General features: G+C 37.3%; 1 protein-coding gene across 1 annotated transcript in view; it reads left to right on the top strand.

Annotated features, from left to right (window-relative positions):
• Nucleotides 1–331: 331 nt before the first annotated feature.
• The window catches only part of LOC131927167 (homeobox protein Nkx-2.1), a 45,595-nt gene continuing 30,689 nt past the window's right edge, over nt 332–15,237 (top strand). Inside the window, exons 1-2 of the mRNA XM_059282890.1 lie at nt 332–835; nt 12,237–12,831. Of these exons, the coding sequence (XP_059138873.1) occupies nt 12,450–12,831 (382 nt within the window). The 5' untranslated portion in view covers nt 332–835; nt 12,237–12,449. The remainder of the gene's footprint in view (nt 836–12,236; nt 12,832–15,237) is intronic.

Here is a 15,237-nt window from a genome sequence, read left to right as displayed (position 1 = left end):
CATTTGACGAGCGCTAATTATTAGTGAGAGAAAGAGATGTGAATGATTTGGTAAATAAAATGCTGCTAAGTCTCGGGGTATTTTGAATAACAGCGTGAAGAACGCTTAGGGTACGGCACGCTGATCGCGGATTGGCCCCCGTGAACATCACTCAACGTTGTCTCGCATCAGCCGAGCCAGACGTAGCGCGCGCGGGATGCGGCGGGTGGAAAGTGGGCGGGGCCTCAACCCAGGTCGATACGTCTTCTCGTCCACTGCGCCGGCGCGTCACGTGGAAGGCGAGCCTACCGCTGTTGTGATATAGGGGTGGCTTGGTCCGGGGAATGGGCGGAATTGCAGACGTTTTCCTTGTATAGGCGAATCTTGGAATCTTCCTAAAAAGGGTGGATTCCTACTCGTTGTTTCATCCTGAGGAACCATTTAACTGTCGTTGAAGGCTTTTGTGGCCACTGGCTTGTGGGCTGTAGGACATTTCTGTACGTCGAGTGCAATCGAAGAAGAGGCTCCTAACTCAACCTTACCCAGGCGTTGGTAAGTCCCGCACGATTGACTCTTAACCAGAACCTATCGTTGGAGCATCCAGCCACAAGGACTTGACAGAGAGCCTTCTGCTTTTTTAAAGTTTCTGTTTTAGAGCGACTTTGGTTTCATTTGTTTTTAGTTGAAAAGGACAATGATGTGTGTTCAATGAAGAGGATTTTTAGCTTTATTTTTTTTGTCATACGTGTCCAATGCTCATCAAATCCTAACACGGCTAGGGTTAAATCTCTGGATAACTGCCTTGAGTTAGGTGGATTCAAATTTTACGTCAACAATCTAAACCTTTACTAAGCAGGTAATTCATTTTTTTTTAATACCTCAAAACATCACTATTTATTAATTAAAATACGCTAATTATGAATACTATTTTACAATTTTCTTACATCGCAGGAGTTATATAGAATAGTTTATTAATCAGACTAATTAATTATTTTAAAAACTCCATTCGCTACTTTTTATAATAATTACGATGCTCTAATTTTGATTTACGTCGTTTTAAGAAAATAAGTTACGTCTAATAAATACTTCCGTATAGCTTAATTAAACCTTAACTTGAGTTTAGGATTAGTCCGGGTTGTAGATGACACAACCACAGCAACCCCCGACCTAAGCTCCCGGGACTTATATCTGTGTATCAGTCGTTAATCTCCTGCCTAGCCAAGCAGAAATGGCGGCCAACTAGCTTAAGCTACATCTTATCAAACCGGTTTACGAAAGCCCGGCGTTAATTATTTAAGTCTTAATCAACCACCGCCATGCGCAACAATACTAATTTTATAGGCGAGAATAGTTTAGTAGGCGAATCGGGATTAAATGAAGTAAAAACTACGCAATTAAACTATTATTTAGATGGATGAGATAACTAGCCTAAAAAGCTAATTAATCAGTTTTATGAATTAATAATACTAGATTTTATAATTATGTCATTATTTGTTAATTTATAGTTTAAATTACAATATAAATAAAGCTGTTCAATATATATTTACATTTTACCGTGTTGTATGCGGTGAAAAACTAACTCTACGTAAACGCGTATCTTTATATTTAGTGAGGTATAGAAGAATCAAATAGACGCGAGGAAGGGGTCTTGAGACGAACCGGTTTTCATAAGCCGCGGTATAAGCCTAGTCTTAGAGTAGCGCATTCAAGTCTTTCACAGCCCAGTATAGTAGGCTATACACAACACAATACACGATTTTTAGTACTTAAATGTTATCCGACAAATGATTTTAAAATATATTTTTTCTAGACTCATTATCATAACCATAGTCGTAATTAGTGACCTAATCCCTAACATTCCTTAATTAATTATAATTCTTTTATTAACCATAACAGCGAGCTTTGCTGGTAGGATTAAAAAATAAGATCTTTGTTACGTTTGTGAATAATTCCCCACCGGTAAAGATAGAAGTAGAGAATTGTATTCTTACTTTTAGCAGGGCTGTCCTTGAATATGACAGAATTGAAATCATATTCATATACTGTCCAAGTATGCATTATTTATGCTGTTCACTCATGCAGTTTATGATTGGAGATGATTATAAATAATTCACATTGGTTTGGGTTAATGATAATATATCGCGGTTTAATGCGCGTCATCGATGCGTAACTTTTAAACACAGAAGGACGAGGGGGGGGGGGGGTAGTAGTGTAACGTACACGCTCTGCCTGAGGTGACAGGTGTGTCACAGGTGTGCTAACACACCTCGATAAGCACCAAAATAACAAACACGCCCTCCGCGACACGCCAACGTCACCAAACACATGCCGTTACGGTGCCGGAAATGTATTCTTATTATTTTTTTGTTTTCTTTTGAACATCCAGTCGCCGTATGCCGGCAATTTTCTAATAACACCCCCCCCCCCCCTCAAACACGTCTACCTCTAACCCGTGGACCGAAACGTACACACGCGCATACAGACGGACCGGGCACACACGAGTATATACAATAGATCAAAGGGTTGAGAGTGATCGGCTAGGATTATGAAAACATAACCGTTTGTTGAGGTTAGATATGGTTCAATGTCTGGGGTATAGACACACACAAACACACGCGCACACACACACACAGACAGACACACACACAACCGTTACTTTAGAGTTGTGATTAGACATGGTTCAAAGTCTGGGGTACAAACACACACACAAACACACACACACACACACACAAACACGTTACTTTAGAGTTGTGGTAAGAACATACCCCGTCAGTTTGATTGAAGTGGGTACAGTGGTGGTTTAACCTAACCGGTAGACTAGCCTATATTTTCATAGTTTTCTTTAAACCTAACCGGTAGACTAGCCTGTATAGTACAGAATAATGTTTACACATAATCGGTAGCCTATCCCATGCTCTTATTGTTGTATATATTAATATTGTGTATACTACAGTGTCAATGAATGTGTATGTTATGAGTTGTATAGGGGTGAATAAAAGTGACAACACACAAACACCAAAACACAAACACGTAAACGCATATGTAAAACTAAGAAAGAACTCATTAAATTTAAGAAAAACGAATTGACTGACCCGCGGGTCAAAATCGGGTTGTGGGTTGGTCTCATCCGAATATAAGGTTCATTTCTTTAGGTGTTTATTATAAACATACGTATCTTATCAATAAATAAATATATGTTTAGTTTTCTATTATAAAACATGTGTATCTTATCAATAAATATATGTGTAGGTTTTCTATTATAAAGCACAAGTATCAAGACTCTAAACATTGGTGTAGGTTTTCTATTCTAAAACAGAATTATCAAAAAACTAGATATATGTGTAGGTTTCCTAATTTATATAATTGTACTTTAAACTTTACCTAATTAGTAACAATTTATTAAAATAAAGTCCGTAACATTTCTGGACAAAAATAATTCAATAAACAAAATTAAACCAAAACATTGTGGTCCATTATGCAAACACATTGAGTGTTTTCTAAGAATCTTTAATTTTTCATTCAATCAAAACTCAGTGCTTTAATGGTAATTTTTTAAATGTTTATTTTTTACATTTTATTATATTAAAACTCTATTATAAGATAATATCAAATTTCTGAACATACTGTTACATATATAATACAACATAACAAACCTACAGTTTGCTTTTCGCTTACCTGAAGTATATAGTTTTGAGTACCAGATTAAGGTTAGTTTATACAGAAGTATAGTATATGATGCTTGACTAAAGCATCGATTACAGTTAAACTCAATACATTGGTTTTCTTTGATTAACACACGTGAGCTCACAAATGGGTAGTTGGTGTACTCACCGTACTACCCTTACCTGTAAGATAACGTACATTTTATTCCCTGTAACTGGCACCCGAGTATGTCCACACAATATATTTCCACACACGTACCGCGCTCTGCAGATCTGCTGCTAATTGTGTTAAAAATAGACACTCTAGTCATATCAGTTGATATGTGTGGCCTTCGGTTTATACTAAATGGACTATACAACTTTATTTAAAAATGTAAACCTTGTTTCGGCTAAGGACAATGTGGCGAAACAAAAGATTTGTTTGCCAAAATATTATAACCAAATCAATGTAGTGAAAGTTGTAAAATGTTTTATTTCCCCATCTGGATCCGAACCCAGTACACAGCTGATTTAACACTGATCTATCACTCAACCGTTTTTCTAGAACAATCTCACAGACTGATAGCCGCTGTTGGCTACCCTGGCAAGTAAATGCTATCTGAGTTAGGTAGCCCGCTTGTGGCTACCCAGACAGGTAGATGCAGGTACCCACTCCCCTCCCCAGTGAAAGAACATTCGCTATGTTTACATTCATTTACCCGTCACAAGCCTAGATGCAACCATTTACACCGGAATGTACTCACTATATCACAGATAGTTTGGTAGTTACCAGAATTCTACTACCATCTGTTATGTGAAAACAACGATTAGTGTTATGGCCAGATTTGGCGGGGCGGTGTGGTCGACAGTAGAGCGCACGATAGCTAACCCAAAAGATTCAAGTTCAAATTGGGGGACCGAGTCCGTAGCAATTTGACTCCATCCAGGTCTGGCGAGTACCTCACATAGAACTCACCCCGTGAAGTAGGTGAGCAGAAAGCTGCACTCTTTTCACAAATTATTCACGTGTAAAGATCCCCGACGAAGATACTAAAGTGAAAAGTGGGACCATTGTATACACTACTGTTTCCACTTCTAAAAGAACATGGCTACGTATTTGGACCTTACTATCCCTTTGTCTGCCGACAGCTGAACTATTCTTGGACCGTCAGGTCTGAAAGTATAACTTTACATTGTGGTAGGACTTGGGTTAGGGTCAGGGATTGGATCTGAATGTATAACTTTACCGGATGATAGGACTTGGTTTAGGGTCAGTGATTTGGGTCTGAAGGTGTAACTAAACCCAATGGTAGGACTTGAGTTAGTGTGAGGGAATGGGTTCGCGTTGACACTGTAGAATTAGGTATCATTTTGTTATCCTTTTTTTAAAAATCAAAACAGACCCCATTAATGTGTCGGGACACCAATATGAAAATTCCCTCTGAAATAGTTTTAAGTAAACAAATGTTGTGAAAACAAATGATTGATATAAACAACGTCACTGTGTAGTCTAGGCTAGAAACAAAACAAATCAGCTGTATGCCGGCGTCATTTGGTAAGTTTGAACAATCTTTGGGCAGTAGAGAAATCTCCGATGCCTTGTGAACCAACTTTCTCAATAGTTTCACATTGGTAAAATATATATCAAGTTTTTGATGTCATATTGGTACCATATAGCTTTTGATGTCAAATTTATACCATATACATCTAGTTTTTAATATCACATCATTTTTAAAATAAATTCCTAGCCTTTCAGTTTCTCACTCAATTTCGATGGGTATTTGAGTCCACCCAGCTCTAACGGATACCTGGCTAGAGATTGGGGCTCTGTAGATAATGATGAGCTATCAGTGAATATAAAATTTCTTCAACCGATCTTCAAATCTGACATAGTACTCTTTTAAAAACAATAGCATACAATGTAAACAAAATATAATAACTTTTAAAAAAGAAAAATTACAAATTAAAACAAGCAATAAAAATACTATTTTAAAAAATAAATTACAATTAAAAAAATAAATATAAATACAATATTAAAAAAAAACTTACATTAAATATATATACTATACTAAAAATAAATTACAAATCAAAACAAGCGAAATTTGATTCAATGATAAAAACAAATAGATAATCTACACCCCACCTCGCTTGGAGAACCTATCTCTGTTACAAACTGCCAAAGTAAATCTACTTAAAATTTAGCACCATTTAGTTTTTTTTTTTAAAATAATAATCATTAAAACAAATATTTATCGAAATTTAAAAATAGACTGTTTTAATCAATAGTGAATTAAATATTTTAAAATAAAAATTTCTGTATAATTTACTAAATATTAAAAAATACTATCAGCAGTTTAAAGAAACAAAATATCAGTGAAATTAATCTCCAACAAGACTAATTATCCAAACCACCAATATTTAAAATAAATACCCAGCACCCACAATACTAAGCTCCGGTGTTATGTAATTGAAATAAATCCCCAATTAACTTAAAAGATTAATTACTATTCAATCCTTCGTCTTAAAACTGACACTTACAAGCAAGGAGCCGGGCGGTAATTGAAATCAATTGCCTGTTTGCTCAGAAAATGATGAGAAAACCGCTGGTGCCGAGATTCCTTTCCTGAGGTTCTGTCTAATCGCTGGAGAAATTCTCCTGGGGCCGCTGGGAGTATTCAATGCAATCGGTTCAAATTTCTCTCAATTTCTTCCGTTTATTTATTTTTTTTTTGTTTGGTGTGGTTGTTTCCCTTGTCGAAGTAAAATAAAATGATTGGTTTTCTCTATGGTGTTTGGGGAAAAATGTTTTGTTTTAGTAAACGTTGATTAGGGTGTGGTTTTGTTTATAAAAATGTGAAAACGCGCAGGTGCGGTAGGAGATTAATTACATTAACCCCGAAACCGTAATTAGGGTAATTAACATTTTGGTTTCAGTATATTGTAAATAAACGGCTTGTGAATTTTTGGAATATGTGAAACTTTAAAATTTCATAATATAATCTAGTTTCACATTAATTACTTTTAAATTCGATCTATTAAGTTCTTCTATATGATAACTAAAGTAATTTTACTGGAACAAAGATTTATAATCACAGTTCAATATATTGGTTACATATAGGCCTTTATAGGCATTGAAAGTTTCTTTCAAACTCTCTCACTCTCTCTACATAACGCTGCCCCCTTCGTTCAATTCAGGCTAAATTTCTTGCCAATATTTAGAACATCGATTCGGATTGTAAAACTAATTAATTTCGTTCTTGTAATTCAATTAAAAGTTTTATTGAACCCGACATTACAAGAATTTTTTTTTTCTTTGGATGGACGATGAATGTGTTATTTCTTAATGTAATATTAAAAAAAAAAAAGAAAACAACTACAATTCCAGTTTTCTAAGATAATTTTGTTCAGCTCACCAAAAACAAAATCAAAGTCACCGGGAAGAAAAAATGTTTGGTTTTGTGAATGTGCTCAGTGTGTGTGTCTAACTTGAGATCCAATGTCGCCGTGTGTTGCTGTGTGGTATATGTGTGTGTATGTGTGTGTGTCTGTGTGTGTGGATGTGTGTGCATATGTGTGTGTGTGTGTGTTAATTAGCTACGAAACCGGAAAAAGTTAATTCCCCGCTGTAAATAAACTCGTCAAACTAACCTTTAAATCAAACTCGGATCATTACGGTATGCTTTAGTTTATTCAAATAACTAAACCTAAACTAATAACGGATAGAGATAGATTAAACTCAGTACTTGTTCTTGCTACCTACTACCACAAATGATTAGGATAAGGTTTACGGTGTAAACTACTACTACTAACTTAACTTGAACCTTACATCACACTTAACGCTAATGTTTCTACATTATAAATATAAACATTATGCTTATACTTTTTAAATTTTTTGTTTTTGTGTTACTGAATACATGTTTTTTTAAGGCGGTTGTAAAATTAGATTAAATTTTATATTTCACCTAATTAAAATAACCCAGAGTATAAGAAATGTCAACATATGTCAATATGACAACATATCTTGCATAGTTTGGTTTTCTCGGTGTGACATGTGTTTGAACTCGCGCATGTTGTTGTCACACCGTGGAACAACAGCCGACACGTTATCGCCTCGGACTAACCCGAACCCCGGCCACTTATCATGCTAATCCAACGCGCTATCGTTTTAGCCAGCACATTCGGTCAACAAGATACACGTAATGTTATGGTCGGCACGTGTAGTGGAGAGGTGTGTCGGGGTGCTGATGTGTAGTGGAGGCGTGTGTCGGGATGTTGATGTGTAGTGGACGTGTCGGGATGTTGATGTGTAGTGGAGGCGTGTGTTGGGGTACTGATGTGTAGTGGAGGCGTGTGTCGGGATGTTGATGTGTAGTAGAGGCGTGTGTCGGGATGTTGATGTGTAGTAGAGGCGTGTGTCGGGATGTTGATGTGTAGTAGAGGCGTGTGTCGGGATGTTGATGTGTAGTAGAGGCGTGTGTCGGGATGTTGATGTGTAGTAGAGGCGTGTGTCGAGATGTTGATGTGTAGTGGAGGCGTGTGTCAGGAGGCTGATGTGTAGTGGGCGGGATTGGAACGTGCGTTGGTGGGAGGGAGAGGGTTGGAGTAACTCTCGGATACAACAAATTATGCCGTGCTATGCTACTACTATGATCTAAAACCTATTGCAGTTATCTATACATCTAATGCCGTGATCTATACATCTAATGCCGTGATCTATACATCTAATGCCGTGATCTATACATCTAATCCCGTGATCTATGCATTTTGACCGTGATCTATACATCTAATACCGTGATCTATACATCTATGCCGTGATCTATACATTTAATGCCGTGATCTATACATCTAATACCGTGATCTATACATCTAATGCCGTGATCTATACATTTAATGCCGTGATCTATACATCTAATGCCGTGATCTATACATCTAATGCCGTGATCTATACATCTAATGCCGTGATCTATACATCTAATGCCGTGATCTATACATCTAATGCCATGATCTATACATCTAATGCCGTGATCTATACATCTAATGCGTGATCTATACATCTATTGCCGTGATCTATACATCTAATGCCGTGATCTATACATCTAATGCCGTGATCTATTCATCTATTGCCGTGATCTATACATCTATTGCCGTGATCTATACATCTAATGCCGTGATCTATACATCTAATGCCGTGATCTATACATCTATTGCCGTGATCTATACATCTATTGCCGTGATCTATACATCTAATGCCATGATCTATACATCTAATGCCGTGATCTATACATCTAATGCCGTGATCTATACATCTATTGCCGTGATCTATACATCTATTGCCGTGATCTATACATCTAATGCCGTGATCTATACATCTAATGCCGTGATCTATACATCTAATACCGTGATCTATACATCTAATGATATGTTCCATACATCTATAGCTGTGATCTAAATGATGAACTCTATTTATTCATCTATTGGGGTGTTTCATTCACTCCTAACTGTGTTGCATAGATCTATTGTTATGTCCTATCGCATGATGCGTCCATGAAGCCTACGAACGAGCGACGTTTGGACGTTGTTTGCCGCAAGTAGTTACATGTGAAGCCTAACACAAAATACAAAACACAAGACGTTTCGGACAATCTAATAAAAGTATTTTTACCTAAAATAAAAATATTATTCTGGGCCATTAACAAAAATAATGTACTGGCCAGTTTACACACTTCACGAGCTGGCCAAAAGTAAACATAATTATCAGGCCAGTGACAAACATAAAAATCAGACCAAAACTAAATTTGGCCAACAGAAAACCCGTTTTGCTAAAAACCAAAATGTATGAGATTTTAAATTTCGATAATATAATACAGCTTCACGTTAATTCCTTTTCAAAGTCGGCCTATTACCTTCAAAAAGAAAATGTTGGTCATATTTTTCGAAGGGCCAAACTATTATACGACAAACATAGGAATTAACAGAGATAGTATTATTCATCTGCATGGGACATAATAACCACGATGAAAATAATAACATGTACGATCTGTTATGACATTGTTTCATCTTGAAGTTTCACTAAAATATTTTCACATTTTAAATTTGAAAACATAGATCTAGAGCAGTAGGCTATAGTTGTGTCGAAGCTTTCTTGCCCAAGAATTGAAAATACACTGAAGTGTAACGAGTTTAATTAATTACACCACTCTGTAATACATTATAGATAGAACGCGTTCTGTCGTTTTTCAAGGCATATCTTTGCTATTAGTTACAAGAACCATAGAATTAAAATGTAGCAACCGGAATTTTCCGGCGTATTAGACAATCTCCGTCTTCCGAGTAGTCTTAAATACGCCAGAAAATACGGTATTTCTTATACATATATTATTCTTTGTGTACTTTTAGATTGATACACTTCTAACAATCAATGTTAAATCCAGCTATTCCGAATAGGCAAATTTATCAAAGGTCAATATTTATTTTACGTCTACATGTTGAAAAGAGAACGGCTGTGTATACTTTAATTGCACGCCTTACACTGTTTTATATATTAGAGCCCAACATATCATCTTTCCTATAGCTTTTCGACACCAAACTCCAACATTCTAATTAAACAAAAGCGGGTGAAAAAAATATACGAAAAGTCATTTACTGGATAAACAAAACAAAACCCAGAGGGACGGGGAGGAGTGAGGGGGTGGGGGTGGAGATGAGGGGGGTGGGGGTGAGAAAAATAATAGTTTGTTGGTTATTGGAGGCTGTACGTCTGTTTATTGAACGCCTCTACCGTTTCGAGTGTCCCTGCAAATCGATAGCTGACTACCGTACCGATTAATTGATATTCTGAACGCACCCCCAATGAAATACAAAACCGTCCATTATTCCGGATACTAAGCAAAAAGAAAAAGTAGGGGAAAAAAATATAAATGGCTCGATGAGGTAAGACAATAGGGGTACAATCCGCCGCGCCGAATGTTACGTCACAATCGGGAATTACCGTAAAACGCGCAGACGGCGCGCAGATTTGGTGCATTGGAGTAATTCGCCTAATTGAGCTTTGTGAATAGAAACAAAAAGATATGACCATCACATGGAAAATAAGAACTATCGAGGGCGAAAAAAATACACTATTTGCATTTATTAGTCTTAGCGTAATTACTGGTCATTATGAAATCGCTACATCTAAAACAGAATATATACATTTTTATAGATTTACCTGCATATTTTATTATTACGAAAATATATAAGCCGAAGAACAATTTAAAAAATATAATTTTACTGTTGTAAAGTGGAGGCTTAAAATAAAGATGGTAGTCACCATAAGTATTCGTAATTTTAAAATTAATTTAAAAAAAAACCTTCATGTAACTATGATATCTTAAAAGTTACTTATGAAATATTGTTTGTCAATATAAATTTGTGAGGCAATTTGTTTACAATCGTCGGCACATTAATAATGTAGATTCGTGTCTTGTTTATTTTCTTATGACGCTATCGTAATTAGTGTTATAGGTCTAGACAGGATCATTCAGGACTATTGATGCTAGCAGAAAAAAAAAATCAAAACAAACTTCACGAGGTTTCTTCTGCTGTCATAGAATTACTAGTATTTTCTAAATTGAGGCCATTTTTAAATTCGATACTTGTTTACTGGTTCTGCCCCCCCCCCTCCCCCCTTCACCCCAACCCCATATGCCTCAAACAGCTGTATTTAAAATCAACCCTGTAGTCAAGACGTTAACAAGTCTGAACATGGTGTTAAACTTTACCGTTCCGATCGTTAATGTTACTAGTGCGACGACCATTGTATACAACACAGAGGCGTCTCATAGGTTTTATCTGTTTTAAAGGCTAGACATCTAACTTATCCTTATGAAATTAAAATACAGAAAACTCCGCAAATAAATACTACTAACAAATAGTTTCAATATTGTTTTAATGTATCTTCCGACCAAGTATTTCATTCGGAACATCGCATTTTGTCTATATATTTTCCAGTTTGTTTTTCGAAAAACAAAAAAAAAAAAAATAATAAATAAATTAAAAAAATTAACAAAAACAAAACAAGAATATGAAATTGCTGAATTTGTCCGTAAAACAAAACAAAACAACCTTGATGTTCTTAAAAGATTTTGATTAACAAACGAATAATTAAAATTTTGTTTGTGGAATACAACGTTCAGCAGCGATAATTAATCCCGATGAAATGTAGCTATTAAACTCAAATTTAGCACTTTGTAATTTTGTATTGTTTATAAATCTGGGTTTAGCAACGTCAATCACAAGTTTTATGGGCTTTGTACCATTTAAATTTGTACCGATTTGAAATTAAGTCTGTTAGAAGAGGTTAATTAGCTTGACTTCATTATTAATTTTTTAAAAGTCGGATTTTTGTAATTTTTTCATAGATAGAAAACATGTTTAATTTTAGGGGATATTTTTTAATGATTTTTCATTTGGTTGTGTTACTATTTAATTATTTTTTCATTCTTCAGAGTAAAAATCGGCTAAAAGATCTTAATAGATAGCTGTCTTGATAGATTAACATATAGTTTTATGTTTTGATACATTTTTATGATTTTAAGTTTGTTTACATACTATTTAATCATTGTTTTTATTTTTCAGATTAAAAAATCCGCTAAAAGAATCTTGATAAAAGGATCTTGGAAGATCTTAAAAGAGCAGACCTTCACATGAAGGCGAGCCCCAGGTGTCTTGCAGTGAACATCAATTGGAATTACGTCTCACGAGAACTACTCACCGTTCGGGACTGACGGGCGCCCCACCCCACCCTCCCCACCCGCACAGCCTCACCACCGGCCCTGGTGGTACCAGGAGATGTCATTGAGCCCCCGGCCGCCCCATCTTCACCCCCACTCCACCCCGTTCTCCGTCTCCGATATTCTCCACCCGCCGTCCGCTCTGGATCCCGACTTCAAGAAGACAGTCGAGGCCAGCATTCCACCCCTGGGTAACTACCGCTCCCCTCAGCACCAGGCCATGGGGTCCATGGGCATGGGCGGGATGGGCGGCATGGGCGGGATGGGCTCCATGGGCGTGTCCGCCAACTACAACTACGTCCCGCAGTTCTCGCACCACACCTCATCGTTCCCTGGACAATACTGTACCGGAAGTGACCTCTCGGCCTACGCCGACCCCACCGGAAGACACAGCACTGCCGGATGGTACGGACCCAGCGCCGCGGATTCCAGATTTAGCCGTAAGTCTGGCTTTTTTATTCATTTACTTTTCAGGATCTGTCACCCTACCTGTTATTTTACCTGTCATTTCAAATGTCACCTGAACTCACCGTCACGTCTGCTAATTTGTCAAATTCACTTGTCATCTGACCCATCATCCCATATGTCATTTTACTTACCATCTCACCTGTAACCCAACCTGTCCTTCCATATGTCATTTCACATGTCGTCCCCGTGTCACCTACCTATGCCCTTTTCATCATACCTGTAAGAGTGAGTTTCGTTGAGAAAAAAAGCGCACAAAGCTGTCAAAAACCTATACATTTTACTGCAGTGGTTTAACGCAGCATTGTTTTACCCTTAGTTAACCAGTGTTAATTCTCAAACAGATGGCGTTCGTACAGCTCACACATGCACGTTTGTAGTACTCACACGACGGTTGGTTCCACCCTCACACAAAATATTTGTACCTCCCTCACACAACATTTTGTACCTCCCTCACACAAATATGTGTACCACCCTCACACACGACATTATGTACCACCCTCACACACGACATTATGTATCACCCTCACACAAATAATTGTACCACTCTCACAAACGACATTATATACCACCTCATACATCTTATACCACTATCACGCACATTTGTACCACTCTCAAGCAAAGTGTTCACAGTTCAAAAACTCTAATCACAAAAATATAACCTTAAAATAAACCCAAACCGTATCTTAATTTTAAAAAACAACAAAATCCAAACCCATCTCCCCTCCCCTTTATAAAAACAATCCGCAACCCATATCAAAATTATAATGCGTAAGTTTAACAGAACAACAACTGTTTTCTAACTGATATTGACAAAAAAATATCCAGTCCATATTTCTTTCAACACAAGAGAGATAATACCGCGAGGAAGTTTTCCCAGTGGCGAGCTAGTAATCGAAACTAAATTTAAACTTTTAAGATAATCGAAAAAAAAAAAAAAGAAAAAAAAGAAATCCGACATTTTCAGAAAAGACCACTCCACGTTCGCTAAAATTCTATAAATCAGAGTTAATCGCATTTTATCGCATGCTCCCATTGCTTGGTAATCTGTGCATTTAAAGCGTATTGGCTTACGCTAGGTTACTCGACTGATGTACTAATTGCCAGGTAATCGTCAAAATTGATGTTGAACTCGAGGGTGGGATAAGTCGTAGAAGAAGCTTCTGGAAACATATAAGCATACATTAGAACAGTCGTAACACTGACATCAAAAACATTCTGAAGATATTTATAAATGTGATTTGTCGGGATTTTTTCAAAGTGGGCAATCGGTCCAGTCTACCCCACTAGTATTTCTGTAATTTTAATACAATATCAGAGGCGTATCTTTATGTATCTTTACGTTCAAAGTATGTCCCCCACCCCAGAAGCGTAGCGACCCTTCCCGGCGCCCTGGGACAAATTTTCGATTTGCACCCCCCCCTCAAACTTTCGATTTGTTTTTCAAACCCATTTTGGCACCCCCCTAAGGTCGGCTCCCGAGGACATATGTCCCCCCCGCCCCCCCCCCCCCCTCGCTACGCCTCTGCCCCTGCCACATACACCTACGTTCTTTCACTTCTATTCACTGCTCATTAATTTCTGTTCCATACTCGTTATGTAAAATTACATTGGTCGGCCACTTTTTTGTTTGTAATATGTCTTTTTTTTTTGTAGTTTGTAAAACCTGATAGTACCCAAACTTAATTTTAGCTTCAAATATGGGCGCACAAAGCCACCGATAATTTATTAAATGTCTCTTTACTCAAATAACATGTAGGCCTACTTCGATTGTCCCGTTTTGTCGAACGAGCCAATCTCAAGCCTATACGCCTACACTCACACAAACAAGCTCAAACTTCCTTATGATATAGCTCATCACTGAACGGAAACACACACGCATACACACACACGCACACACACACACACATACACACAGAGACACACACCCCTCGTAAACTCACTACGTCGTGAGTGTCTCTTAAACCTTTAACAATTTAAGAAAAAAAAATCATTAAAAAGTAAAAAAAAAAATTTGATGTAATAAATCATCGCTGCCTATATCTCAAGTTTCGATTTATCTCTCCTATTTCCTACGTCACTCCCCTTGCTCTTTTATCCGCGGCGAGCAGGTCATTTGTCGGAGGCGTAGGGTGTCCTACAATTGGTCCAATAGAACTGTTCTATTTCAACCACTGTTTTGTGGGACCTAATGGGACCTAGTTGGACCTAAAGGGATCTGGAGGTACCTTATTAGAATCTTCTGGGACCTTTTAAGACCTCGAATCGAAAGACATGGGGGTGTCTGGTGAATATTTGAAAGACCTTGTACAATTTTGTGTGAACTGCACGGACCTTTTTGTACCTCGTAGGCGACCTTTGAGACCTGGAATGACCTAGTA

This window comes from Physella acuta, unplaced genomic scaffold (assembly GCF_028476545.2).
Source record: "Physella acuta isolate Inbredline_101_S28 unplaced genomic scaffold, ASM2847654v3 ptg001378l, whole genome shotgun sequence".
In the NCBI taxonomy this organism is placed as follows: domain Eukaryota; kingdom Metazoa; phylum Mollusca; class Gastropoda; family Physidae; genus Physella; species Physella acuta.
This window is presented reverse-complemented; position numbering and strand designations above follow the sequence as displayed.